At 29.5% G+C, this 27,286-nt stretch overlaps 3 protein-coding genes across 5 annotated transcripts; 2 read left to right on the forward strand and 1 right to left on the reverse strand.

The window, feature by feature from the left end:
- Positions 1-8,945: 8,945 nt before the first annotated feature.
- Positions 8,946-17,700, forward strand: LOC110617492 (mitogen-activated protein kinase 9). Of its 3 annotated transcripts, XM_021760310.2 has the most exons (12): positions 8,946-9,069; positions 9,156-9,775; positions 10,893-11,301; positions 11,377-11,504; positions 11,665-11,724; positions 12,312-12,461; positions 13,549-13,704; positions 13,818-13,958; positions 14,031-14,104; positions 15,291-15,419; positions 15,629-15,842; positions 17,271-17,700. In XM_021760310.2, exons 2-12 carry the CDS (start codon positions 9,446-9,448, stop codon positions 17,346-17,348), a joined length of 1,869 nt encoding a protein of 622 aa, XP_021616002.1. In that variant the 5' UTR covers positions 8,946-9,069; positions 9,156-9,445; the 3' UTR covers positions 17,349-17,700. The 3 variants fall into 3 exon arrangements, with proteins under 3 accessions (XP_021616002.1, XP_043813462.1, XP_021616004.1); XM_043957527.1 differs by having other exon boundaries at positions 9,029-9,775; XM_021760312.2 differs by lacking the exon at positions 12,312-12,461 and having other exon boundaries at positions 9,029-9,775.
- A 3,559-nt stretch (positions 17,701-21,259) lies between these two features.
- LOC110617493 (uncharacterized GPI-anchored protein At4g28100) lies at positions 21,260-23,527 on the forward strand. Its single transcript, XM_021760313.2, has 2 exons — positions 21,260-22,130; positions 23,034-23,527. The coding sequence occupies exons 1-2, from the start codon at positions 21,495-21,497 to the stop codon at positions 23,376-23,378; spliced, it is 981 nt and encodes a 326-aa protein (XP_021616005.1). The 5' UTR covers positions 21,260-21,494; the 3' UTR covers positions 23,379-23,527.
- A 962-nt stretch (positions 23,528-24,489) lies between these two features.
- On the reverse strand, positions 24,490-25,602 carry LOC122723814. The gene is made up of 2 exons (XM_043957460.1): positions 24,765-25,602; positions 24,490-24,551 (listed from the first exon to the last, which is right to left on the reverse strand). Exons 1-2 carry the CDS (start codon positions 25,600-25,602, stop codon positions 24,490-24,492), a joined length of 900 nt encoding a protein of 299 aa, XP_043813395.1.
- Between the last annotated feature and the right edge of the window lie 1,684 nt (positions 25,603-27,286).

A 27,286-nucleotide genomic window follows, 5' to 3' on the forward strand; every position in this document is an offset into this window, starting at 1 on the left:
TTTTTATATAGACTTAAGTATTTTTTTCCATTTTACTATTATTTTTTAAAATTAAATTACTATTAAATAATTAAATATTTAATGAGTAATTATAGTTCATAAGTTAATTTTATAATTAGTTATATTTTTTTATTATAAAGGTGAGCTAAAATTGAAAAATTAAATTAAACCGAATTGATTAATGAATAATAGTATATTATTTTTTATAATATAGAAATATTAAATGTAATTAAAATTAAAATATTTTAATTAAATTTTAAAATATTAAAAATAAAATATAAAAATAAAAAATTTTATGAAAAATTCAACCGATCAAACCGAATTAGATTAATCGATTCGATTTAATTTTTATCTAAAATCGATTCAATTTAATTTTTATAAATACTAAAATTTTTATTTTTAATTTATTTAATTTGATTTAATTTTAAACTGAATCAACTGAACGCTCATAAAAAAATTTTATTAAAGAAAATATATAGAATATTTTGATTATGTAAATAAATTATGTAGTTGTAAACTCTTTAAAATAATGCAAATGTTCGAAGCGGTATGTTTAACTGTGGATTACAATTTATATATTGAATAGTTTATTATTTTATTATTTTATATTAGTAAAATTATTGTAAGAATAGATATCACAGCTTCAATATATATATATATATATATATAAAAGGGAGAAAAGAGAGAAAGTGAGAAAGAGAAATAGAAACCGAGCAGTTTTGTGTTTGATTTTGTGCAATTGATTGTTGTTTTGGTATTTCTTTCTATACTTTTGTAGCCTATTTTAGAGGAATCGTCACCCCTTTTACCTTTGGATGGGGCTGGCTTTTTTCTTTTATATGTGATCTTTAATTTTCTTTTGCTCTTACCGGAGATTTCTCCTTAATCCATCGGTGTAGCTGTGCTAATGATGATGACTGCTTAGGTTTTATTAATGAGAGAGTTTGATTCGCAATCTTTTACTCTTGCTAAAAGTTTCTCCTTATTCTGTCGATGTGGTTGAGCTGATTTTTTTGATGTATTGATGATGGGCTGCCCAGGTTTTGCTGCTAAGCGAGTTTAATTCGCGACTTGTATGATAGAGATTGAGGATCTGTTTTTTTATTTACGAGAAATTTTGTATATACCGATGATGACAATTCGAAACTGCGTTAAATAAAATATATATCCACAGACGAGATTGTAAATAATTTTATTGTCGTTCCCTTTTCATGATACGAATATTAATGTTATTAATATGAATTTATATTTCTATCGCCTTACTTGAATCTTAAAAGAATTAATTAAGAATAGAAACTCCTCTAGAATCTATTATATTAGAGATGAGGATCTGATTGTGTTGGAGATATAGCCATTGATTTTTTACCATGAATATTTTTATTGATTTTTTGATGACGGTGCCGTTTTAATTTTCGGTCTTTTTAGGTTTGATTAGTTTATGAAATTTAATTTTTAATTGTAGATTGATTTCCTAAGTTGTGGTCTATAATGAATTTGATTTGTACTTTTGGACTATTTTTATTTTCGATCCTCTATTCTCTTTGCTTCGAGTTTTGTAAAAATGCATTTATCTTTGTATTATATATATATTTATATTCCTTTTATTAAAACTCTTAATTAAATTTTGTATTTTAAAAAACGAATTTAAATATATTTATACTTCTTTTATTAAAACTTTTAATTAAATTTTATATTTTAAAAAATAAATTTAATAGCAGTTATAAATATATTTTTTTAATTTTTAATATCTATTTAAAAAAATAAATTTGATATTATTAGATTAAATTATAATTTATATGATCATACTCATAAAAGTATTTATAGAAAAAGCAAATTACGGCAATGATTGGCTTTAATTGTTCTAACCGGTAGCCGCAATCTATGAATTTTTGGCAGGGGGAAAGAATCTTAACTTTCTGCACAGTAATTTGGAGTGATTTTCTCTACCCAAAAGGAAAAGTTTCTTCTGTTTGGCGGGCAAGAAAATTGAGTTAATGATTAAAAAAAACTTTTTTTCCTTTTTTAAAATTAAATATATTTTTTATAATTTATTAATTAAATTTTATATTTTTATATTTATTTCAATTATATTCTATTATTAAATTTTTTATTCAAAATTAATAAAATTATCATGTCACCATATTACATTAGTAAAATTTAAAATATAATTAATTATAACTTAAAAATTAAAATTTAATTGATAAATTTTTAAAATTTAAAATGTAATTATAAATTTTTTAAAAAATTATAATTTTTTATTATTTCTTCTCAAATTAAAATTGATAATATTAAAAAATAATTTTTAGTATTATTATAAATTTTTTAATTTTATTAATGGTTTAGTATATTAATTTAATTTAATTATAAATTAAGCCACACTAATTATTATTATAGTTTTAAAAAATTACTTAATTAATAATATGGTTGAAATTAAAAAATAGTTATAATTATTTTATTATTTTTTATTATAAAAATAAATTATACATAATTTTATAATTCACACTAAAATTTTAAGTTGTTTATTACATTCACTCCATCTCCAGTATAGTATTGGAAAAGCTGTCTAACTACCGTGAATATCTACCACAACCTCATATTTTTTTTACAGATCTAATTAATCACAACACAGTTTTATTTTTCAATCACATCACACCTTATGAACTATAATTAATATTTATTATCGATCATATATTTTTTTAAACTACGATGATAATTAGTATGAATTTAAAAAATTAGAATATAGATTAATTTGGATTAAATTAAAATAAATTGATATACTATATTATTGATAAAATTATTAAAAATAAGTAAAAGATCGATTTTAATCCAAATAAACAGGGATAATTCAATGAAACTCTCAATAGCGGAACTAAATGATGTTGCTGAAAATAAATCGATGACGTGGTTGGAATGGAACTATCATGTGATTGGCTAATACTCCAAAACAAAGAAAGTGAGTTAGTGGATGCCCACGGCAGCCACTCTAACACTCAAGTTAGTAAATTGAAAAAAATGGTGAATGAATAACTTAGAGTATTTGTGAGAGAAAATAGCGTATCTTTGTCTCTATTATCATTCTCCTTTTATATTATAAGAATATGAGAGATAAATATAATATTTTCTAATAATCCGACGATGATTTGGCCGACTGCCATATAAGAAATATTGTCAGATCGATGATTATAAACTTATGGAAATACACTGGACTGTAACTGTTAATAGTAATTTTCTTATAGAGCCTCGCCTTGAAGTTAAAAGGATAGTTTTATTCGATCTAAGGCTGACCTATCCTGAAACGTCCAGATCTCATTTCTTTTGGTTCTAGGCACTATAGTTATTTAGGCCGCATATTTAATTTATCATATTATTGCTACGTAACTTAGTGTTATGATGATAATTAACTGTTTATTTAATATGAATCTCATATATTATTAATGTCTACATTATATTATGTGATTCATATATTATGTATTTTTTTTTTTTCATTATTACAATTTAAGCTCATGGAGTACCCTTTTATTCAAGGAATTTGATTAGAGGATTTTTATTTTTAAAAAAAGAAAAGAAGAAGACATGAGTGGATATGGATGTCCTCTTTTTATCCTTGTTTGGATGAGCATGGAAAAAGTAGTTGACAGTGATAATAACATTTCATATATTTTTCAGTTTTTTTTATAAATTATTTTCCTTCTGAACTTGTCGTCCATTTAAATTTACAGTTTTTAAATTAAATTACTATAAGGCCCTAATTTAAACTATGTTTTTTTAATTACATAATGAGACATAATATTTATTTTATTTTATTTAGAGACTATTTGAATTAATTATTATTTTAAATCATTTGAAAAAATTATTACTTTTTATAATTAAATAAAAAAAATCTATATACTTTTAATTAAAAAAATCTATAATTAAATAAAAAAATTATAATTAAAAATTAAAATAAAAAAATCGAATTAAGACTCTATGCTTATAGATAATAGCCAAATAAATTTAATTTTTTTTTAAATGAAAATTGAGGATCAGGAGAGTAGAATTTGAAATTTTTTAAATTTATTCAGATACATTTATTATCAAACTAAGTCTGTGAGTACAAATTTAATTTAATTTTTTATCAATTAAATCTATATATTTCTATTAAAAGTTAAATCATTTATGATATAATATAATATTATTTTTTATTAATAAATATTATTTTATAATTTAAATTATTAAAATTTTAATATTTTTATTAAAATAAAAATAATAAATAATTTTTTTAAATTAAAAAAATGATTTTTTTCAAAATAATATTATATTAAATTATAACTTATTTAGATCTTAATAAAAGTACATGATTTTAATTGACAAAAAATTAAATTAAATTTATTTCCAAATTGAAATAATATTTTTCGCTTTTGATAGATTCAAATTTAAGTCCTCAATTTTTCAATTTATTACTAAAAAAAATGTTATTGTTTAAAAGTTGCATTTTGCTATTAATATTAATTATTTTATTAATTAATAATTATTCTTGTAATAATTAATTAAATCATTATAAAAAATAAATTTTTATAATTTTTTTAAATAATTTTTAAATATTAATATTTTGACTGATTTAAAATATTAAGCTATTTCAAATTTATTGCTGACAGCAAGAAGTATGTATAGTTCCCTATTTTGTGCACCAAAAAGGTTCTGATTTTACAAACCGTTCTTGTTTATTTTTTTTAATGAAAATCGGGAATTAAATAGCAGAGTTATTATTTTTTTTAAATAAAAATTGAGAATTAAATAGTAAAATTGAGATAATTTATTTAGATATATTTATTACAGACATGCATTTATCACTACATTGAGATTTTGAGCACCGAGAAATCGTTGTTAGAATAAGAATTCTATAAATATTAATTTAATTATTTTTTTTGTTTAGGATGAAAATTTCTATTTATTTAAAAAGTTCATTTTAGAATAAATAAAAATAATGGATAATTAATATAATAATTATTTTTTAAAATAAATTATTGCAAATGAAGGAATAAGAAACTCGATTCACTTAAAAAATATATATATAATTTATTGATTCATTTTTAATGATATATTGAAAAAAATACTATTTAATTTTTATAATATAAAAAAATTTATTAATTAATTATTCAGTTTTAAAAAATATATTTTTAAATATTTATAATATTTTAAAATTTTTATAATTAGTCATTTGTTAATTTTATTATTAATTATTTTACTATTTAGTCCTTATAACTTCAAAAGATTTATTAATTGGCCTCTTAGATTTTTTAAAAAATTTATTAATTAGTCCATTCATATCATAGATATTTTATAATTTTTTGCAATACTTAACGGTTAAAACTAATAAAATTACTAATTAATAAAATTTTTAAAACATTACAAACTTTTTAATTCATTTTATAAAAATTAAAAAATTAATTAGTAAGTTTATCTATATTATAGAGATTAAATAATAATTTTCTACGATATATTTAATTTTAATATTAAGTTGATTCATAAATTATATTATTAGTGAAGTATTTAAGAAAGTATTCATAAATTTATTCTTCAAAACATTATTTGATAAGTTTTGAAATTGTGAAAGGAATTAGTTGGAAGGTGTTAGTATCACTTTTGAGCTAATCCAAAACTAGACGGAAAGAGGGCAAAAGGATCTAAGCAAAGAGGGCAATTTAAATTTGACTAGAAAAATTCTGCTGATATCTCAGCAAAGAGGGGAGAATCATCCCCAATTTTGAAATTGTTCTCTAAATGCTTCTTTTGAAATCTTCTTTATCACATCCATTAATTTTGTATCCAAATGTCCGCCTTCTTGGATTTTAGATTTCATTCTGACAGTTTTCAATTTTTTTTATTTTTCATGATACGGATGCCATAAAATCTTAGTGGAATGACATTCATCTCGTTTTTTTTAGTAGCTCCATCAGCATATTTAATTTCGCATCCATCTCGTTTTTTTATAGCTCCATCAGCATCTTCAATTTTTCTGAAATTATTCTTGTATCAAAAATTCATCTCCAGGACATAAATCCATATTGATAAGATTTCTATTGTTGACTATTTTAATGGTACCGTTATTATCTATAACGAAATTTGGTGGTACCGTGGTACCGTTATTATCTATTTTGGTGGTACCGTTATTATCTATAAGATGTCAGAAATCAGCTATTAAAAGAAAATTGAGGTAAATAATCATGAAATTTGTATTCCTACGAGAAACTTTTTCATTTTTCACATACGACGCCAATGATATTATTTTGATATTTCTTTTGGATAATAGATCTGAAAAACAACAAGAAATACCGAGTGATTTTGTGAGAGAAATCTCAAATACCTAAGTCAGTAAAAAACTTAAGGTGAATTTAGAGAAACAATTAGATAGCTCACGTGTCTTGAGGTTGTTTCTTTAAATAATTTGTCGGTAGTCTTATACCGATAAGATTTGAATTCTGTGATTAACTCCCAATAGGACAAGAAAATCTTTTGATTAGTACTTTAATCTAGAACAAGTCTTGAGAACTTGTTTAGTTTGGAATGGATCATAGAAAGACCCATTCAAACTTCTGGAACTTTAATAATTTCTGTATTAGTATCATTTTTAAACAAATTACTATATTCTTTTATAGTATTTTCAAAATTTCAAAAAAAAAAAAAATTCAAATGCAAATATTAATTTTGGAAACTAAATCGATGACTTTAGGAGATATATACAATGAGATAAAACTGCCATTTCTACCATTTCAAAAAATAAGTTTACTTTTATTTTTATATAGATTAATAAAATATTGTTGATATAGTTAAGTAATAAATTTTATTTAATTTTATCTGAGACACTATTTACTAATATTACTCTGAAAAAAAATTATTAATGTTATTAAATTATATTTTAATTAATATATTTTATACTTTAATGTTTATTAAATATGGAATATATAACAAACAAATAAATAAATTATTAATTTAAAAATATCGGAATGACTAATAATTTATAATAAATTGAAAAAATAAACTATAGATTGAAGCAATTTTATTTATAATTTAAATATATTAAAGGTGTTTAAAATTGAGTAAAATTTAAAATATTATATTTAATATAATCTTAATATAAAATTAAATATTCATATTAAAATATTTAAAAACTAATTATAATTAATATAGCAATTATAAATTTAACTCGATAGTAAGTGTATTTAATTAAATTTAAAAAATTTCAGTTCTATACTCTTAATCCTTAATTTTCATTTTAAAAAATTATAATTAATATAGTAAGCATTAAATTTCTTCCATTATGAATTTATTTATAATTAATATTTAAACTTAAATCATAAATTTATAAGCTTATAGAATGCTGCACTCACAGCTTTAGCACGGTAATCATGTCGCCTTAGTTTGGGCTTTTTATAAAATAAAGTGAAAAAAATAATATATTTCTTAAATTCTGATTTGCGAAAAAATATTTCTCAGATCAAGGTAAATTAGAACTCTATCGCACTTTATAAGTATGGTAGGCTCTTCCGTACTTATAAAATGCGGTAAAGAGCCGTTGAACCAAAATTAAAATTTTTTTAAATAAAAAAAAATCCTATTGCGCTTTAAAAATGCGATAGAATTATATTTAAATTTATTTTAAAAAATTAAAATTTTATCATAAATTAAAAAGTGCGGTAGAATTATATTTTTATCATAATTATTTTTAGGGTAATTTACGATTTAGTCCCTGGATATTGCCATTATTAACAAGTCAGTCCCTGTATTTTCAGAAACCTATTAAAACGTCCTTATGTTTTATTTCCGTCAACGAAATAGTCCTTCCGTCCTATTTTCCGTTAAAATTAGATAAAGGAGGAGAGAGAAAATTTTTAAAATCCAATTTTACCCTCAAATAAAACCATTTATTTAGTCCTTGTATATTGTAATTATTAACAAGTTAGTCCTTACATTTTCAAAAATCTATTAAAATATTTTTATCTTTTTTCATATCTATTAAAACGTCCTTATTATTTTTTTCCATCAATGAAATAGTCCCTATCTTTTCTCACATCTATTAAAACATCCTTATCGTTTATTTAAGTCAACAAAATAGTCCCTCCTCATCGTTTCTTTCTGTCAACGAAATCGTCTCTCCCTATATTTTTAGAAATATATTAAAACGTCCTTATTGTTTCTTTTTGTCAACGAAATAGTCCCTATCTTTTCTCAAATCTATTAAAACATCCTTATTGTTTCTTTTTATCAACAAAATAGTCCCTATCTTTTCTTTCCTCTTCCTCCTCCTCCTCCTCCTCCTCTGACTCCGACTCCGACTCCGACTCCGACTCCTCCGAAAAAGAAGAAGAAGAAGAAGAAGAGAAAGAAGAAAAAGAAGAAGAAGGAGAAGAAGAAGAAGAAGGAGAAGAAGAAGAAGGAGAGAAAGAAGAAAAAAAAGAAAAAGAAGAAGAAGAAGGAGAAGAATGAGAAGAAGAAGAAGAAGATAAAGAAGAAAAAGAACAAAAAGAAGCAAAAGAAGAAAAAGGAGAAGAAGTAGAAGAAGAAGGAGAAAAAACAGAAGCTGAAGAAGAAAAAGGAGAAGAAGCAGAAGAAGAAGAAGCAAAAGGAAGAAGAATTGATGAAGAAGAAAAGGAAGGAGGAGGAGGAGAAAACTAATTGGGGGTAATTTAGTCTTTTACTATATTTTTAACGGCAAAAATAGACAGAAGGACTATTTCGTTGATGGAAATAAAACATAAGGACGTTTTAATAGGTTTCTGAAAATACAGGGACTGACTTGTTAATAATGGCAATACCTAGGGACTAAATCGTAAATTACCCTTATTTTTATTAGAATTATATTTTATATTCTAATAAAAATAATAAATTTTATAACCGCAGTTTATAAGCTCGCACTTATAAAGTGCTATCAAACTCTGATTCACCTGATGCGAAATATTTTTTTGCAAAATTTAAGAAATATATTATTTTTTTCACTTTATTTTACAAAAAGCCCCCTTATTTTTATAACTCAATTTGGGTTGGGCAGTCTCACACAGCCTTCAGGTTTCAAAAATCCTTCATGCAATTAAGGTTTGAGTTCATCCCAAGTTCGAATTTATAAATGTAATTCCAAATCAAATTCAATCTCGAAGTTGATTTCAATTCTGATTTCACAGATGATGGAGATGTGGACTGTGGAAGGAAATGGCGCAATGAATAATTTCCTGATGCAATAAAATAATATAGAGGAAGAAGGAACTTGACCATGTCTGCGTCCTAAAATAATACTAGAGCAAAGATAGAAGACAGAGACATACATGCAAGAATAGCAAACCCTCTGAATCAGATTGAGATGGCAAATCTACCGCCAAATTAGGGAACCCGAAACCAAAAGAATTGGGAGAAAATTGAAAGGTGGGCAAATGCTGGAATTGTGTGGATGTGTATCAAATAGCTTGAGATTTATATGGGGAGAGGAAATCTCGTGGATGGTGTTCGTCGCTGGTTTCAACGCCGCAACACTTCATCATCATCGGTTTCATCTTCTAATACTGTAAATTGTGGAGATAATAATAATAATATTAGTGGTCAGCCACAATCGTCGGCTACTGTTGTGCGTGAAAGGCTAAGCGAGGAAGGAGTTGGAGAACAGCAGCTGGAAGAGGAGAATCAGCTTAAGGTTATTGAGGATTTTGATTTCTCTGGATTAAAGCACATTAAAATTCCTAAACGAAATACCCATTTCGCTTTTGGCTTTGCTGCTACCACTACTACTACAATGGATGCACACAAGAAGGTATCCCTGCCTTCTCTTGCCCTCCTCGTAAACAATTAAACAGCAAGTCGATTTTTTTGGGTCATCTGTAGTCGAATACGTTGTTTTTTCTTTGTTTTGTTTTGTTTTTTCTTTCTTTTTTTCAATTGGTAGTAATTGTGTCTTGTTTTTATTCAACATTTTTTTTGTCGAATTTTATTCAACGTGGGATGTAATGCAACCCCAGTTGTACAAACAAACAACTTACGCCTCAATCCCACAAAACAGACAATCCCATTGCAGTGTAAAAAAAAGAAAAAAAATTCTGGGTTTTGTTTGTTTGCTCAGTATATGTTGCCAGAAAGGATTAATCTAAGATGGCGAGTTCTATAAAACGTAATTTCAGGACAAAATGGAACTGAGATTCTTATCTTTTCGGTTAAGTTAATGTATTGTCCAAATTATGAGCAACTTTTTCAGTTTGAAAGAATTAATCATATAACTTTACCTGTAAAAGACAGAATTCATTTAAAATTTTATTCAATGAATGGGTTGCAGAGGGTGGTAAAAGATGTAAGTTTATCATTTGTTATCATGTTTAAAGTTGTGGCATGTTAAACATATTGAGCTAGTGGTTGCTCCTAATGCCTAAAAGAAAGCCTTAAGGAATGATGAAAGACGTGATTATGCTTTTTGGGTGATACTTTTTCATTTTGCCATTCTTTTGGAAAGATCAATGCACTATCTTCCACCAGAAGAAAAGAAAAAGCTTTAGCAATGAACTACTTACCATCTATTTCATTGGTGAAATTACATTTGTGATGCCAGATATTTTTATTATCAAATTTCATGTTTTATGATGGGGATGATGAATGAAAAGTTGTTATTTGCTTTCCTTTTGGTGATTTATGAAACTTGATTCATACTTAAGATGTTGTCCCAGTAGTTTCTAGATCACAGAATCTTGTCCCATATGTGGACAGATCTCTATTTTGTCTCCATGATAATAAGTTTCAACTTTTGAAATGATGTATTTAATGAAAGATTCAACGGCATTTCCTTTACATTTGCTCCAACCCCTCCATTCTGAATGACTATCACTACGAGTACATTTTGCAGTTTGAAGTTTATATTGGCAGAGATTACCATTATTTTACAGGGCTCTGCTGAAGCAGATTTCTTCACCGAGTATGGAGAGGCGAGTCGATACCAAGTACAAGAAGTTGTTGGAAAAGGCAGTTACGGTGTTGTTGCTTCTGCAACTGACACTCATACTGGAGAAAAGGTTGCAATCAAGAAGATAAATGATGTTTTTGAGCATGTTTCTGATGCCACACGTATTTTGAGAGAAATTAAGCTTCTTCGGTTGCTTAAACATCCTGATATTGTAGAAATAAAGCATATCATGCTTCCTCCTTCACGTAGAGAATTCAGAGATATCTATGTTGTTTTTGAGTTGATGGAATCAGATCTTCACCAAGTAATCAAGGCAAATGATGATCTTACTCCTGAACATTATCAGTTTTTCTTGTACCAGCTTCTTCGTGGTCTGAAATATATACATACAGGTTCGTGCTTTTTTGGTGTCCTTTGGCTTTTATGGCTCTGCTGATGGGTGATTGAATTTTCTGGATTGATTGCAGCCAATGTATTTCATCGAGATTTAAAGCCAAAAAACATTCTTGCTAATGCTGATTGCAAACTGAAGATTTGTGATTTTGGTCTTGCTCGAGTATCATTTAATGATGCCCCATCAGCTATTTTTTGGACTGTATGTTCTGTCATTAATGACATATTAACTTCATTTTTTCTTAATACTGCTTGTGATTTGTTTAATTTCACTGGAATTTGTGGTAAACAATCCTCTAAAGCAATACAGGCTGACCAAAGCTATTTGTTTCCTCTTTCGTTTTCCTTTTTATTTCATTTAGGACTATGTAGCAACAAGATGGTATCGTGCTCCTGAACTTTGTGGCTCTTTTTTCTCCAAAGTAAGTGGTAACTGGGATTTTTCTTCTTCTTCTCTTTCTATTCTGCTTCCTGTTATTGAGATGGCTTAAGGTATATAAAACATGCAAGGTTCTTCTTCTGACCATTGGGTGGTTAAAATGGGAGATTTATTTGCATTGGTTTCTTTCTGTCTTTCTTTCCATTTATTCATTTTTTTCCAATTCATTGCTTAGTGTCATTGGTATTTTTAGTACCCCAAATATAAATATTTAGTCTCTGTGGAAGAGAGAGAGAGAGAGAGAGAGCATAAGTGACGAATATTTCAGAGTATGTGCCATCTATTAATTTCCCACCCAAAGAACACATTTATTTTTAGCTTGTATATCCTTTTTGTAGGTGTACCATTATGTGTATTATTCAATTCTGATTACCTCTTGCCCCTCTCTTTCTCTGCTTTGAGTTTGATGCATTGACAAATTTAGGCTGTTAAATTTCATCATCTACTCTTGGTCTTTACTTTTGTTGCAAAAGTAGTTTAATCTATGGACCTATTTCTTCAATTTGTTGGATTTCTCTTCAACATCTTTAAGGAAATAAGTCTAATTTGAAATTTCTTTTTCTCTTATAGTACACCCCTGCAATTGATATTTGGAGCATAGGATGCATATTTGCTGAAATGCTTACAGGAAAACCATTGTTTCCTGGGAAGAATGTGGTGCATCAACTGGATCTCATGACTGATTTGCTTGGCACCCCTCCTCCTGAATCAATTGCTAGAGTCAGTATTCCGTATTTCTGTTCTAGTTATGTTCTATTTTCAGACCCATAGTATAATTTAAGCAAATGCTTTACTAATGTTGTCGATTTTGTTTTCATTTTCAATCGGAAAAGTTGAACATTCATCTATTTTTATCTTACTCCTTGTTAGTTCTTTGTGCTAAATTTTAGGTTATGCTTTAGCATGAGATCTCTGAAATGTTGATAAAATATTATAAGAGTAACTTTATCTGAGGTAATATTTAGGGTGCTAACGGTGTTCAAGTCCCTCACACCAAAAATGGTGGATTACTAATTTTCTAATTGGTTGGTGGAGGAGCTTGTATAAGGGGGAGGTTTACCTGTAGCAGAATAGCCTATGCTTTCCGAGCCTCTCCATTGATAAAAAAGTATAAGGTGGTGCTGGAGTAGCTCTGGCAGTGATGGCAATAGAGGGATAAAGGTTGTGGTGGTGCTGATGGCTTTGTGATAGCAGTGTTACTGGCGGTGCTAGTGACATTGCTGTGGTGGTCATGTGATGTGCCACTTCATGGGGCATGTCCTAATCTCTCACTTGGGGTTCCTACTCATCATGGACATAAACTTGGAATCTATGAGCTGCATTGAAAGCACATAGATTGTAAAGATATGAGCCTGATGAAAGTAATAAATTTGGACCTATTTGGGGTAAAAGACCAAACCCATCCTATCATGGGAGAACTCCCAAGTGGTGTGTAAAATGCCAATATGTCCATGACGAGTAGGAATTCCAACTGAGAGGTTAAGACATACCCCATGATATGGCACATCATAATGGTGCAGGTATTTTGTAGTAATGCTAGTGATAGTGGCAGTCAAGTCGGCAGTGAGGTTGTGGTTGCATGGTTGCTTCTGGCCAGAAAATCTCATTTTCCAGTTTCTCTCTCTCTTTTTCCTTTGGAAAACAGACATAATTTTCTTAAACTGAACGAGTCTTTATTTCTATTATTCTTGAGCCTTTTCCAGTAAATTTTCATCCATATAGCTTCGGCACATTTTACATTTTGCTGTCCACATTTTACATTATATAGTTATCTAGATTTCTCCTTTTTTTTTCTTCACGCTGGCAGATTAGGAATGAGAAGGCGAGGAGGTACCTTAGTAACATGAGGAAGAAACAACCAGTTCCATTCACACAGAAGTTCCCAAATGTAGACCCTTTGGCTCTATCCCTTCTTGAGAAATTACTTGCATTTGATCCTAAAGATCGTCCAACAGCTGAAGCGGTAAGAAAGATTAAACAAATAAATAATACATCTCAAAATTTATAATGCACAGAAATTTCAGCTGTCAAGTCAAGGAACCATTACACCTAAAACCCATTTACAAGTGCTTGCAGGCATTAGCTTATCCTTATTTTCAAGGTTTGGCAAATGTTGATCGCGAGCCATCATCTACTCAACCCATTTCAAAGCTGGAGTTTGAGTTTGAGAGAAGGAAATTGGCAAAAGATGATGTGAGAGAATTGATCTACAGAGAGGTATGTGCTTTTTGCTGTATTTTTCCTTGTTCACACAGCACTATAACTAATGAATTTTTTTGTTATAAACAGATACTTGAATATCATCCTCAGATGCTGCAGGAGTACCTTCAAGGTGGAGAACAAACAAGCTTTATGTACCCCAGGTAGGGTGGTGGTCTATAACCTCAGATTCATATTAGTTCCTAACCTCTAATGCAAATTACTGTTAAGATGAAAAATATTCTGCTTTGTTTAGAATCCAACTTTCACTTAAAAAATTAGAAGCTATTCCTAGTAGTTTTGTGATCTCTGAAGGTAAAACTGCTTGTCATATGAGCTCCTTGCTATTAAGTTTTGTGTTGCATTTTTGGGGTTAGAATTTGCCTAATATATGATGCAGGCTCCTAACACCCAATATACACAAAATGAAAGATTGCTATTTTAAATTTAATTAAGGACTCTATTATTATTATCGTTATCGAGAGAAAAAGGATCTCCATCATTGACTTGAGTAGAATTTTGTCAAAATTTAAGGGTTTGTGTACTTGTAGAAAAGGGAAGTTATATTTTTGGAGTTATCTAAGAAAATTGGAAAAAAGAGTTCCATGCACACAAATGCTTCAGTTTTCCAATGGTGAGAAGACAAATTATAAGTTGTTTCCTTTATATTAAAACTGTTGTTTTTCAACTATATAACAAATGAAGAAAAAAAAAAGAATTTTCTGTAACATAAATTACACCATGAATTTTTGAAACTAAAATTAAATTATTATTTAGGAAAGATACTTGTTTAAAATAATTAAAAAAGATTAATCATATTAGGATAAAATAATGAATATTACATATTAACATAATTAAAAGTCAAATAACTTTTGTGAATCTCAGGGTAGCCTAGTTGGTTTTCCTCTACTTTTGGGATGTATCAAGTGTGGAAAGCCTCAAGTTAGAGTCTCGATATCTACTTATTTTGATATTACTTATGGTGAGAAAAGGAGAGGCCATCTTTCGCTGTATAGCCAACCGGCTTATTACGCCTCCACTGGATGAAAAAAAAAATGCAACTTTTTAATTAGAAAACTATTTTCATCTCTTTGGATATACTTTATAGTGATTTATTTTTAAATTATGAAAGATAATAATATTTTTTTAATTAGAAAACTATTTTCTATTACTGACATGCAAACATGTTTTCCATGGAAAAATGAGAACTGGAGATTCTAAAATGTTAATTGTCCAATAAGCAATTCATGATATTCAGCCAAAAATAATTAAAACAATTATTGGAATTGGAATCTTTGTGTTCTACTACAATTCAGTAACTTGATGTTACTCTTTCAATGTCAACTGCAGTGGTGTTGATCGATTTAAGAGGCAATTTGCACATCTTGAAGAGAATTATGGTCAAGGTGGTAAAGGTGGAAAAGGTGGTAAAGGTGAAAGAGGCACTCCCCTCCTAAGGCAGCATGCTTCCTTGCCTAGGTATGGATTGGACAAAAGATTTGAATTCTTATTTTCTATTTTATTTTTCTTCTGAGTCTGTACCGTCAGCAAGCTGGTTCAGTTCTCATTCCTGCTGACAAATTTGTGTTAATATGAGTAATGATTCATGGTGTCATTATCCTATGTAAATCTCTTTGTTGTCATGTATGGTATGCATGAATATTCATGACATAAAATCTCTTCTTCAGAGAACGGGTTCCTGCTCCCAAGGAGAAGACTTCTGAGAAAAACAATGATTCGAGTAGCCAAACTTCATCTTCTGTTGCAACTAATGGTTCAGAAAATGCGGTGGTAACACAGAATGGCTCTTCCACACCAAACCGCACCAATCGTAGCTTATTGAAGAGTGCTAGCATTAGTGCTTCCAAGTGCATAGGGGTCCAGTCACAAATGGATATACAGGTAACTAACATTACTTTACATGCCGTTATTATTTAGTTTAAATCCTCTTATGCAACAACCATTGGTCAAGTCATTTATGGTTCTATAGTCACTCCCGAATCATGGGTTTCTCCCTTACATACCATGGGATGGGGTTTCTCCATCACGTAACAGGGGGTAAGGGACAACAAATGGGGTAGATATGCTATCCCTCATTTGGTTATGTTAATTTATGTTGCTTGAATTTTAAATACGTTTTTCAAGGGTTGAATTGTGATCCAAAAGTTCTACACCGCTAAATGCTAGGCTCTGGATGTATTTTTCTGCCTACTGTGGCAGTATTGTGAGATAACACTGGGGTTCTTGAGAGTTTTGAAAGATTACGTCATACTGTTTTTCATCATAGTGGAATTTTTATCTCTGTTTTGCCATATTAGATCTTGCAGTCAAATCACATTAAGATTTTTTTGTTTGCATTCTTCCTTCTCTTGTTTGTACTATGATTATGTAATTGTATACGTCTAGATTTGTGTACTTGGCTATAATAGGTTAAGCACATAAAACAGCAGTAAGCTAGAAGCCCTATCAGCAGATGTGCATTGGGCATGTCTTCTGCCTCCTTTTTTTTCGGCTTTTTTCACTTAAAGAAGTGGATATGACTGCCTGTGACCGGTGCTTATAGGTGATGGTTTACTGAACTGAGATGGTAACTCATGGTTTCCCTCATTGATTACACTACAGGAGAAATTTCAGTAGAGTCTAGGTTTTTCTGTTTTATCATTGTACTGTAGAACATATCTTCTGTCGGTTCGTGGCAGATTTTTATAGCTTTGTGTTTGATATTTGATCAGTTAACCAAGAATGAAATGATCAGTTGACCGAGAATAGAAATAAGGACTAACCTCCCAAAAGGAGTGAACTTTATGTCAGTTAGCAACTATGGCTTTAACTATTTGGATAGCTAACTGTAGCCTATATCTTTAGTTATTATTTGCAATTGTGGCCATTTTTAACAAAGAAATATCTACATCTTTATTCTGTTCATATATATATATGCTGATTGAATCATCAGGTGGCAATTTAGAGTTGAGAAGCATTCTTGGTTGAATGGTAAAGAATGAAATGAGATACAAATTCTACAAAGGAATGAACCATTTGTTTCTGCTCCAGTACAGACTAACTAAACGTATGCTAAAATTAGACTCGACCATGGTCTGGTTCAGATCTGAAACTGGCCTGGTCTAAACCAGGACTGGAGCTCTCTCTCCACCAATTCAGTTCAGTTCTGGGTCTGAACCATCCTTTTCTTTTGTTTGAAAAATAGAAAAAAAAAAAATACAAAAATTTCTTCCATTGGATTTGATCAAAATTAGATTGAACAGGAACCGGTGGCCACATCTAACTAAAATCCAGATATGTTTTGTTTACATTCTAGTTTTTCTTTTGCAGGAGACAATTGATGAGCTCAATAGTGAATTTGAAAGTGACTCGTCTGAGAAGATTGCAAACGAAAACCTCCATGCCTGATTCCTGATTTTTGTCATAATCTCATCTGCAAATTCAGATGGCTTTAACCTCAACATCTGCTCAATTTCCCTCAATTATATGAACAGTGGGTGTTTCTCAATGAGCTAAAAGGAGGATCATAACAGTAGGAGTTCATTTTATGATAAGAGATGGATGCTTTCTTGTTAATAGCTCCATCTGTAATATTTTGTATCATCTGTAATTTGGACAAACAATATAGTATTATTATCTTTTCCCTTTGGCTTAGTGTGATGTCAGGGGGAAAAAAGAAAAACAATTTTGGCCTAAAGAGGAAGGGGCATTATTGGATTAATGTTTTCAAAAGCAATGAAGAAATTTCAGCTTTAAATTATTTATTATTTAGTTCTTATGGTATGTGAAAATTATCAATTAATCCTTTAATTTATAAAAATATTCATTAATTAGTTTTTTTAATAAGAATATTTTTAATTTTTTTATAGCAATGGCTAAAATGGTTAATTAATCGGTATACTTTTTAAAATTTCAAACACGTTCAAAATTAAGAGCTTACCTATCGAATTTTATTTTTTATATCATATGAATTAAATGATAATTTTTTCTTTATAGTTATATATTTTATTATTTAAATTAATTTTAGAGTTTATAAATTTAAAATTATTAATCCTACTTATTCTTAAATACTATTTCGTTTTTTTTTATTCCTTTAAAATAAAATTTTTTAAGAAAATAACTAAAAGCTATATAAATCATTTCATTAAAAAAAAGTATTTTCATGTTTTTAAAATAAATTTTATTTATTTAAAAAAATAATTTTAATATTAAAAATTCACTTTTATTTATAATTTTTGTATTTTAAAAAATTAATAAATATGTAAGTAAAACTCAAAGTACTTTTTAAATTTTTTGTTAGCCTTTTATTTTCTAAAGCCGTTTATTTTATTAATTATTAAAAGATATTTTCTTTAATTTGTGATTTTTTAATTAATTAGATTAATTTTCTATTAATTTTATAGATTTCGTATTGTTTTAAATTCATGAAACGTTTGAAATGAAATTTCGAAAGATTATTTTTTTTAATATAAGTTTGTTTCATTGTTATATTTAAATTTTTTAAAAAAAAATTTAAAATTTATATTGTAATTTATCCATCGTTACTTTCTCAATCTTATAAAAATATTTGATACCCTCTTTTAAAGACTTTCATATGATATGATATAATCCAATTTTTTTAGTTATTTAAAGCTTAAGTGCATATTTTTAATATAATTTATTAAAAAATAATCTATTTATAGCCATAAATTTTGAATTCTCAACTTATTGGGACTTTCAGCAATTAATATTTATAAAAATTTCTCTTTTTTTGAAATTTATTTTATATTCAATTATATATTTATTTAAATTAAATTAAACTGTAATAATAGTTATTTATACCTTATATTCCTCGTGAGAAATGGAAATTGCATTAATTTTGAGGGTTTTTATTTGAATTTATGAGGAATAAATATTATCACAAGAATTAACAGGAGTCTTATCGCCAACATTTAAACCCTAAACCCTCCAGGGCCCACGAGTATAACCTAGAAATTCTCTGATTGAATTTTTGAAAAATTTTGACATACGACAACGTTTTCCATTTAAGATTTATTCATTCAAAATATTAATAATTATAAATTTATAATAATATATTTAAATTACTCTGTTTTTTAACAATTTTTTAACATATTAATATTAAATAATTTAAAAATTAATAAAAATATATATTAAAATTTTTTATAAAATTAACCATTTAAAAAATATTTTTTAATATAAATTATTCGATATTCGAAAATCATTATCTCGAGTAATTTGAATTCGAGATGGACAGACCTATTAAAGAATCAAATACTTCATTTCAATATTTCATATTAAAATTTAAAATTAAATCGTTATTTTACGCAACAATAAAAACATATATAATAATTTTTAATTTATTATTAATAATTTATAATCGCAATTTAAATATATATTGTATTGCTGTTGTATTAAATAGACATGAATATTCAGTTGATTCGGTTTAAAATCGAATTAAATTAAATAAATTAAAAATTAAAATTTTAATATTTATAAAAATCAAACTGCTGTTTGTCAGAAATTCAATCGAATCGAACTGGTCTGATTCGATTCAATTTAATCGATTTCAATTTTTAATAAATTTTCTTTTATCATTTATTTTTAATATTTTAAAATTTAATGAAAATATTTTAATTTTAATATAATCTGATTTTTTTATATTATTAAAAATAACATATTATTATCATTAATTGGTTCGATTCGATTTTTTTAATTTTTTTTATTAAAATTAAATCGAACTGAAATAATTGAAATTTTTAAAATTAAAAATCAAATCGAACCAAATTGAAATAAATAAAAAAATAAATTAAAATTTTAAATTAATTTAATTCGATCGATTTTTTTAATTTAAACTGAAATTCTTAGCGTATGTTATTAAAAGGAATGACATCTAGTAATAATTACTATTACTATCTATATCTATATATAGTAAAAAGATTAGAAGGATTTTGTTTCCCATAAGCATAAGAAAGAAATTACATATTCTTTCTTTCTTTCTTTCCAAACTCATGAGTGGAAGACAATGTTTTGAATGTTTCAAGGGAAAATATTAAGATGTAAGGTCCTAAATCCAACATAAGAGATTCTCTTGTCCATCATAAGACTTCCCACTAACTTAATCTTATTAGATTAAACCTTAATTTATTACAACATAGAAAATAGGAAAATGCTTTATCTATCCCTATATATACATATATTCATGACTGCAATGCAGGCTATCACCCACTTGGGCATTTTTTAATCATGTGAGAGAATTTGACTTTTGACATTATTTGACCATTAGAAATGTATTTTATTTAGTGTATGATTTTGCCACCATTGAATCGTTTCGATTTAAAATTTAATTAAATAAAATAAATTAAATCAAATTAATTTTAAATAAAAGTTAAATTAAATTAAATTAATTAATTTGATTTAATTTAATTCAATTTGATCAGTTAAATTTTTTAATAAATTAAACCGTTGTCTTATATTTAATAATAGAAATAGACATATTATTGTTAATGATCTATGGGTATAGTTAAAATATATAAATAACAATTTGCGACTCCTGTTTTAAATTTATTTTTTTAGTAGTGATTATATATATTAAACTTAATTAAAATCCTCATTTATAAGTTTAATTTTGCAGTTAAAGGGGCAATACCCAAATCTTAATTAAGAAATAATGTGATGGGGAATCCTAATTTTGCTTTGTGAGTGTTTCTTTTCTGTTTGGAACCCAAGAAAAGCAAAAAAGATTGACATTTCATGAGTCTGAAAAAACTGAGAAAAGAAAAAACATGGTGGAAACTGGAAAAGCTTTACCTTTATTTCCCCTTTCTCATTTTGATTCTTAAATCAGTCATGTCATGCTCATCTTCAGATTCTGTTCAATTACTTTCAAAATGTTTTTTCTTTTGTCGAATTCAAAATGTTATTTATTTTGCTTGAATTTCAGTTGTTTCATGTTGCCTTTAAATAAAATTGGTATTTAAACACTGTAATTTAATGAAATTAATTAATTATTTTTTTTATTTTTAAAATATATTAAATAATTCATGTCTTTTCTAACTAATTTTTTATATTAAGAATATTTTAAAATTTTTGTAATATTTATGATAGATACACTAATTAATAAATTTTTAAAAATTTTGAAAATATTTTATATATTTTTTTAAAATTAAAATATTATATAGTAAAATTTTCAATCTTATAGAAATTAAATAATAATTAAAGAAAGAAAGAAAGTAAGAACCTATGCAAAAGATGATTTCTTCATGATAATGCTAATCCCCCAATTAACTTCGACATGCTCTTTCTATAAATTGGATCTAACAAAAAACAAACAGCCAAACTCAACCCAACCCCACACCTTCCTTCCTCCCCTGTTCTTCTTTCCACTTCCTCTCTCTTTCTCTCTCTCCCCATGGTAAAAATCTCTCTTCCATAGTACAAGTCTCTTTCTATCTGTCTATCTCTCCATCCATAGTACAACTCCATTCCCATCCTTTTGTTAATTCACTCCATCAATAGCATTCTCAAAAGCTAACGCATAGAAACAAGCATCCCCACATGTTCCCCAACACTTTACCCTTCTTCTTATTCTTCTTCCACATTTTGGGTCTAGCCAACCCAGACCCAGCAGCAACAACAACCCAGTCATTCTTGCCAAACCCATCTCTCTCTTCAACCATTCCTGCATTCCCAGAACAATCTAATGCCGCCAGCTGTCCGTTAGACCTGCCGGACGACCTCTTCCACGGCATAAAAGTATCATGTGGGAGTAGTGAAACTGGACAGCTACACAAGAGCCGTTGCTGCCCTGTTCTTGCAGCATGGCTGTACTCTGCCTACTCAGCCACCGCTCTTGGCCGAGCTGGCAGAGTAGCCGGTCATACTACCTCCTCATATCTGCCATTGCTCCCAGATGACTCGGAGACTTGTGTTGATGATCTGGGTAAAGCTTTGAAACAAAAGGGAATAGAATTGGTGAAACCAAATGAGACTTGTGATTTGGTTTATTGTTATTGTGGGATTAGGTTGCACCCGTTGAACTGTCCTGAGGCCTTTTCTACTAACCAAATGGGGAAGCTTGTTGGGGATAAGAAGGTGAAGAGGTTAGAGAGGAATTGCTTGAGTAGCAGTACTAATGTGAACCAATTTCCTGGTCTTGGTGGGTGCTCCAAGTGCTTAAACAGCCTCTATTCGGTAAATTTCATATCTTTTTCTCTCTCTTTTTAAGGTATTTGATAAAATTTCCATTTCCAATTCATGAGTATTAGTTGAAGAATAAAGAAAAAGCAGCTGATATAGTTTTCTCTCTTCTTCTTGGCTATGGTAAATTGAAATGGTTGATCTTGTTTTGGGTTTTACACAAACAATCTTTCTTTGCTATGTTAGTAAAAATGTTTACTTTGAAGTAAACGCACAATTTTAGGTACACAAGCACTCTTAATAGCAAAATTAGAGAAAGAAAATAGAAAACACACACAAAAAAAAAAAACTTGATTCAACCATAAGACATACGGGTAAGATTGAGACAAAATTTCATGTGATAGATGAAAAAGAGTGTCTCAAAACCCTAACCCATCACAAAATATTCTGTGGTCCTGCGAACCAACTGTGTCTGCAATAGGGTCATGCATGGTTCTATTTCTGTAAAGTGTGTCTCTTTATTTATGCTGGGTTGGTTTAAAATTTTCCCATCTTTAAATTTCTGATTTTCTCTTTTTTATTGCCAATTTGGAAACATACAATTCAACAATGGACTTCAAAGGGCTTGCCCTTTACATTTGTTTTTCTTTTTCTATTTCCTTCTTAAAAAACAAGTACTGGAGTACAATGAAAGAAAATGATTGGTATAGCTGACTCCGACTAGCTCAAGATGAAGACATAATTTTTGCTGAGTATGTTTTCACTGGTTCTTTTGCATTGTTGGAATGTGACTGAAAATTTAAGAGTTCTATTAACCAGTGTTGAGATAAGTGTTTTATTCCAAACAAAGCATCTAATTTTGATTAGATACAACAGCAAATAGTTAGGAGTTTAACATTTGATGCACCAAACTATGTGTTAATCTCATCATTGACAAATAACTTTTTACTTATGCAGCTTAACAACAAGGCTTTGAACTCAAGCAAATCAGAGGACAGCAGAACCATCAAAATGCACAACAAAGATTGCCAGTTGATGGGTCTAACATGGCTGCTCGCGAAGAATCGAACAGCCTACTTTCATATAGTTTCTGCAGTTTTACGAGCAATGATGATGAATGAGGATCAATCTGATCCCCAGTCTTGCAGTCTCAGCAGTGATGGTATGCCCCTTGCTGTTGATTCTTCTGAAATCTCCAGCAATTCTTTGTCAATCTCCCATCAACCACCCATCTATGCATCTGTTGTTTTTGTTATCTGTTTGTTTCATTTGCTGCTCTTTGCACCTTCCACCAAATTTTAGATCATAGCTTCTTCAATCTAGTGAATTGTTTGTTGTTGATCTTGAACTTTTCTTTCTTTGATTCTGTTTTGTTTTTGTGAAGGCTTGCCCAGGTGTTTCTTCTGTATTTATTTTCACTATATTTGAGTAGCATATTAGTTTTTCTTTTCTTCTCTTTTTATCAAATACCCAGAAAAAAAAAATTGCATTTGTGATTATTAATTGGCTAAATTCTTAATTCACCCTTGTTCTTAATGGATAAGTTCAAATTAGTCTATTTTTTATTTGAAAAAATTTATTATTTAGTCCTGTTTGAGAGATACTGTCAAAGCATTCCTGAAATTTTAAAAAATCTATTAATTGATACTTTTATTAATTTTAATTATAAATGTTGGAAAAAAATTTTAAAATAGTTGGTATGAATGGATTAATTTATATTTTTTTTTATAAATATGAATGATCAATTAATAAAATTTTGATAATTATAAGACTTAAATAGAAAAATAAAAAGTTAATTTTTTAAAATGTGGAGATATTTAATTTTTATAAAAATTAAAATTTTAATTTTTAATTTAATTTATTTTTAAATCGAATAAATGAAATGCAGACCCTTAGACACCCTTGCCAGCCAGCACATGACTTTATGCTTTTGTTTTTGTACTTATCCTTGTACTGGTAATTGGGTTAAGCCCATTTTAATTGACTTTTAAAAAAAATAAATTTCTCTTAAAATAATAAATTAAAATATTACATAAAATTTTATTTCTTTTGGGTTCAAAAATTGAAATTTTACTAAATATCACCTAAATTAGATTTTCTTTTTTTTATTCCATCCACTTTTCACACCACTTTTCATTTCTTCTGTTTTAATTTTTTATTTTATTAATTATATTTTTGAATATGTAGATTAGGTGTAACTAATAAAGTAATCTCATCTAATTTTTTCTTAATTTTTGAAGGAGTATTTTAATGATTAAATGCTTATTTTATAATAAAGAATATAATTTTATTTGATATATAAAAAACATTAAACTCTTATTAACAGTTAAAATTTACTAAACAAATTATAAAGGGAATAGTGTAAATGAGAATTTTTAATATAGGTTTTTTTTTAAATAACAAGAAAACTTCATTAATTCAAAGAGAATAAAGAAACAATGTGAGGAGGAGATATATCAATCCAAACTCCTTGACCTGACTCAGAATGAGCCGATGTTGCTAGAACATGAGTGACATCATTCGCAGATCTATGAACAAAAACACACTTTGCTTCCTCATAACTAGATAGAAGCAGTTTACAATCTTGAATCAAAAGGCCAAAAGACGATAAATCATCTAACAAAACACAATTAACTGACATCACAAATACCTGAGCATCCAATTCGAAAAGAACTCGATCCCATCCACACTCTTTAATCCAGCTCAATGCTTCCCGGAATGCTATAGCTTTAGCACACTTTGCATCCATCTGGCTATAAAAAGAGCCTGCTCTAGCAGCCACAAAACTCTCATCATCCTTCCGGATTACACAACCAAAACCTACCGAACCTCGTTGCAAGTTTAAAGAGGCGTCAATATTCGCCTTGATCCAACCGTGCGGCGGAGGAGACCAGATCGGGCGAGCCGGGTCGACAATGGTGCTTACTGAGGACACGACCCGGGCTGCTTTCCATTGCTGCAAAAAATTCAGAGCCATGAAGAACACACCACTCGCAGTCTGACCCTGGCCCTTCCATACAACATTGTTCCTATTTTGCCACAAAGCCCATAAGCTCATTAGCATAAGGGAGGCATTTTCCACAGAAGCAGAAGAGAAGGCTAAAGAAAACCACTCATTTAAAGAAGATGCAAAAGGCGTAGGCCAACCCAACGGCGAGCTTAACCAGCAGCTGCGGGCAAAAGGGCACTGAATCATAATATGCAAGACATTCTCAGGGGCTACATGACACAGCGGGCATGAAGGATCAACTGGGACTCTCTTGGACTGAAGTGACGAGAGGCAAGGGACAACATTAACTAGAGCCCGCCAGCAGAAATTGAGCACTTTTGGGGGAACTTTAGCTTTCCAGAACCTTTTCCATATCTCACTCCCTTCCCTATGTCGAAAGCCATCAACCAGGAACCTATATGCACTCTTAACCGAATAGTGACCTTTGGGCTCGAATTTCCAGCACCATGTATCAGAACACGATGAAAGACTAAGAGGGATGTTCAAAATACAACTTCTATCTCTTTCGTTGAACATCTGTGCAATTAAACTCTCGTTCCATCTGTGGTTAATTATGAGATCTGAAACAACAACTCTAGCACAGTTCAAAGGAGGGGTTGTGGAAACCAGAGACTCAGGCAGCTCTCTCAACCAGGGTTGCCCCCAGACTGAAACTGATTGACCATTCCCAATCCTCCAGTAAGCCCCAGCTCGAATCAGACCCTGAGTTTCCCATATGCTGCGCCATAAAAAACTAGGGTTACTTCCCAAAGGAGCTTCGAAGAAAGATTGTGTCGAAAAATAGCGGGCCTTAAGGACACGAGCCACTAAGGACTGAGGCCTGTTGATAATGTGCCAGCCCTGCTTCCCAAGCATGGCCAAGTTAAACTTATGAAGAATTTTGAAACCTAGCCCACCATCAGATTTGTGCTTTGCCATTCTGTGCCAACCCAGCCAATGAATACCCCGATTTTGATCCGCCCCCTTACTCCACCAATATCTAGTCATCATGCGTTGCAGTTCATCACAAAGAGTCTGAGGAAGTAAAAATAAGCTCATCACATAGTTTGGCAAAGCTTGGAGGACTGTTTTCAAGAGAACCTCCTTACCTACTTGAGACAGTGCCCGATGCTTCCAAGAATTCAGCCTTTTCCACAATCTATCCTTAACAAAACTGAACACTTCCCTCTTATTATTCCCAACATGAGAAGGAAATCCTAAATAATTTCCAAAATCTGGTTTCTCCTCAACCTGAAGTACTGAGCATACAGAGTCCCGAAGAGCCACAGGAGTGTACCTACTAAAGGAGATAGATGATTTCTGAAGGTTTATCACCTGTCCAGACGCATTTTCATACATGAGAAGGATACGCTTGAGTTCCAAAGCCTCCTGAACACTTGCTCGGAAGAAGATCAAGCTATCATCTGCGAAAAAAAGGTGAGAAATCTGCGGGCCACCCCGAGAAACCCTATACCCATGAAGGCTTCCACTGCTTATACAATTTTGCAGGAGACGGGAAAGCCCCTCAGCACAAAGAATAAACAAGTACGGCGATAAGGGGTCTCCTTGCCTCAATCCCCTTGTAGGAACAATAGGGCCTAACTCCGTGCTATCATGCAGGATCCAATAACGAACAGTGGAGATACAAGAGAACAGCAAAGCAACCCATTGTTGCGCAAAACCCAGCCGAAGAAGCATATCCCGAATGAAACCCCACTCAAGTCTATCATAGGCCTTGCTGATATCCATTTTGAGGGCCCCAGAAAACTCTTTTTTCCTTTGATGCACTTTAAAACCATGCAAGGCCTCAAAAGCTAAGATTATATTATCCTGAATACTTCGACCAGCAATAAAAGCACTCTGACTCTCCGAGATGATGGTGGGCAGAAGGGACTTAAGCCGCTTAACTATCATCTTAGTGATGATCTTATAGACCACATTGCAGAGGGCTATAGGACGCAAGTCGCTCATTCGCTCAGGCACAAACTTCTTTGGAATAAAAAATAAAGCCGTCTCATTCAACTTCAGAGGAATAGACCCGGAATGCAGACACTCAATGCAAAAACTATATACATCATCTCCTATAATATCCCAATACTGCTGGAAAAAACCAGGATTGAAACCATCTAGCCCAGGGGATTTATCAATTTTCATGGAAAAGGCTGCAGACCTTACCTCATCACAACTGTATGGTGCTAAGAGAGAAGCATTATGATCCTGT

This window comes from Manihot esculenta, chromosome 6 (assembly GCF_001659605.2).
Source record: "Manihot esculenta cultivar AM560-2 chromosome 6, M.esculenta_v8, whole genome shotgun sequence".
Lineage (NCBI taxonomy): Eukaryota > Viridiplantae > Streptophyta > Magnoliopsida > Malpighiales > Euphorbiaceae > Manihot > Manihot esculenta.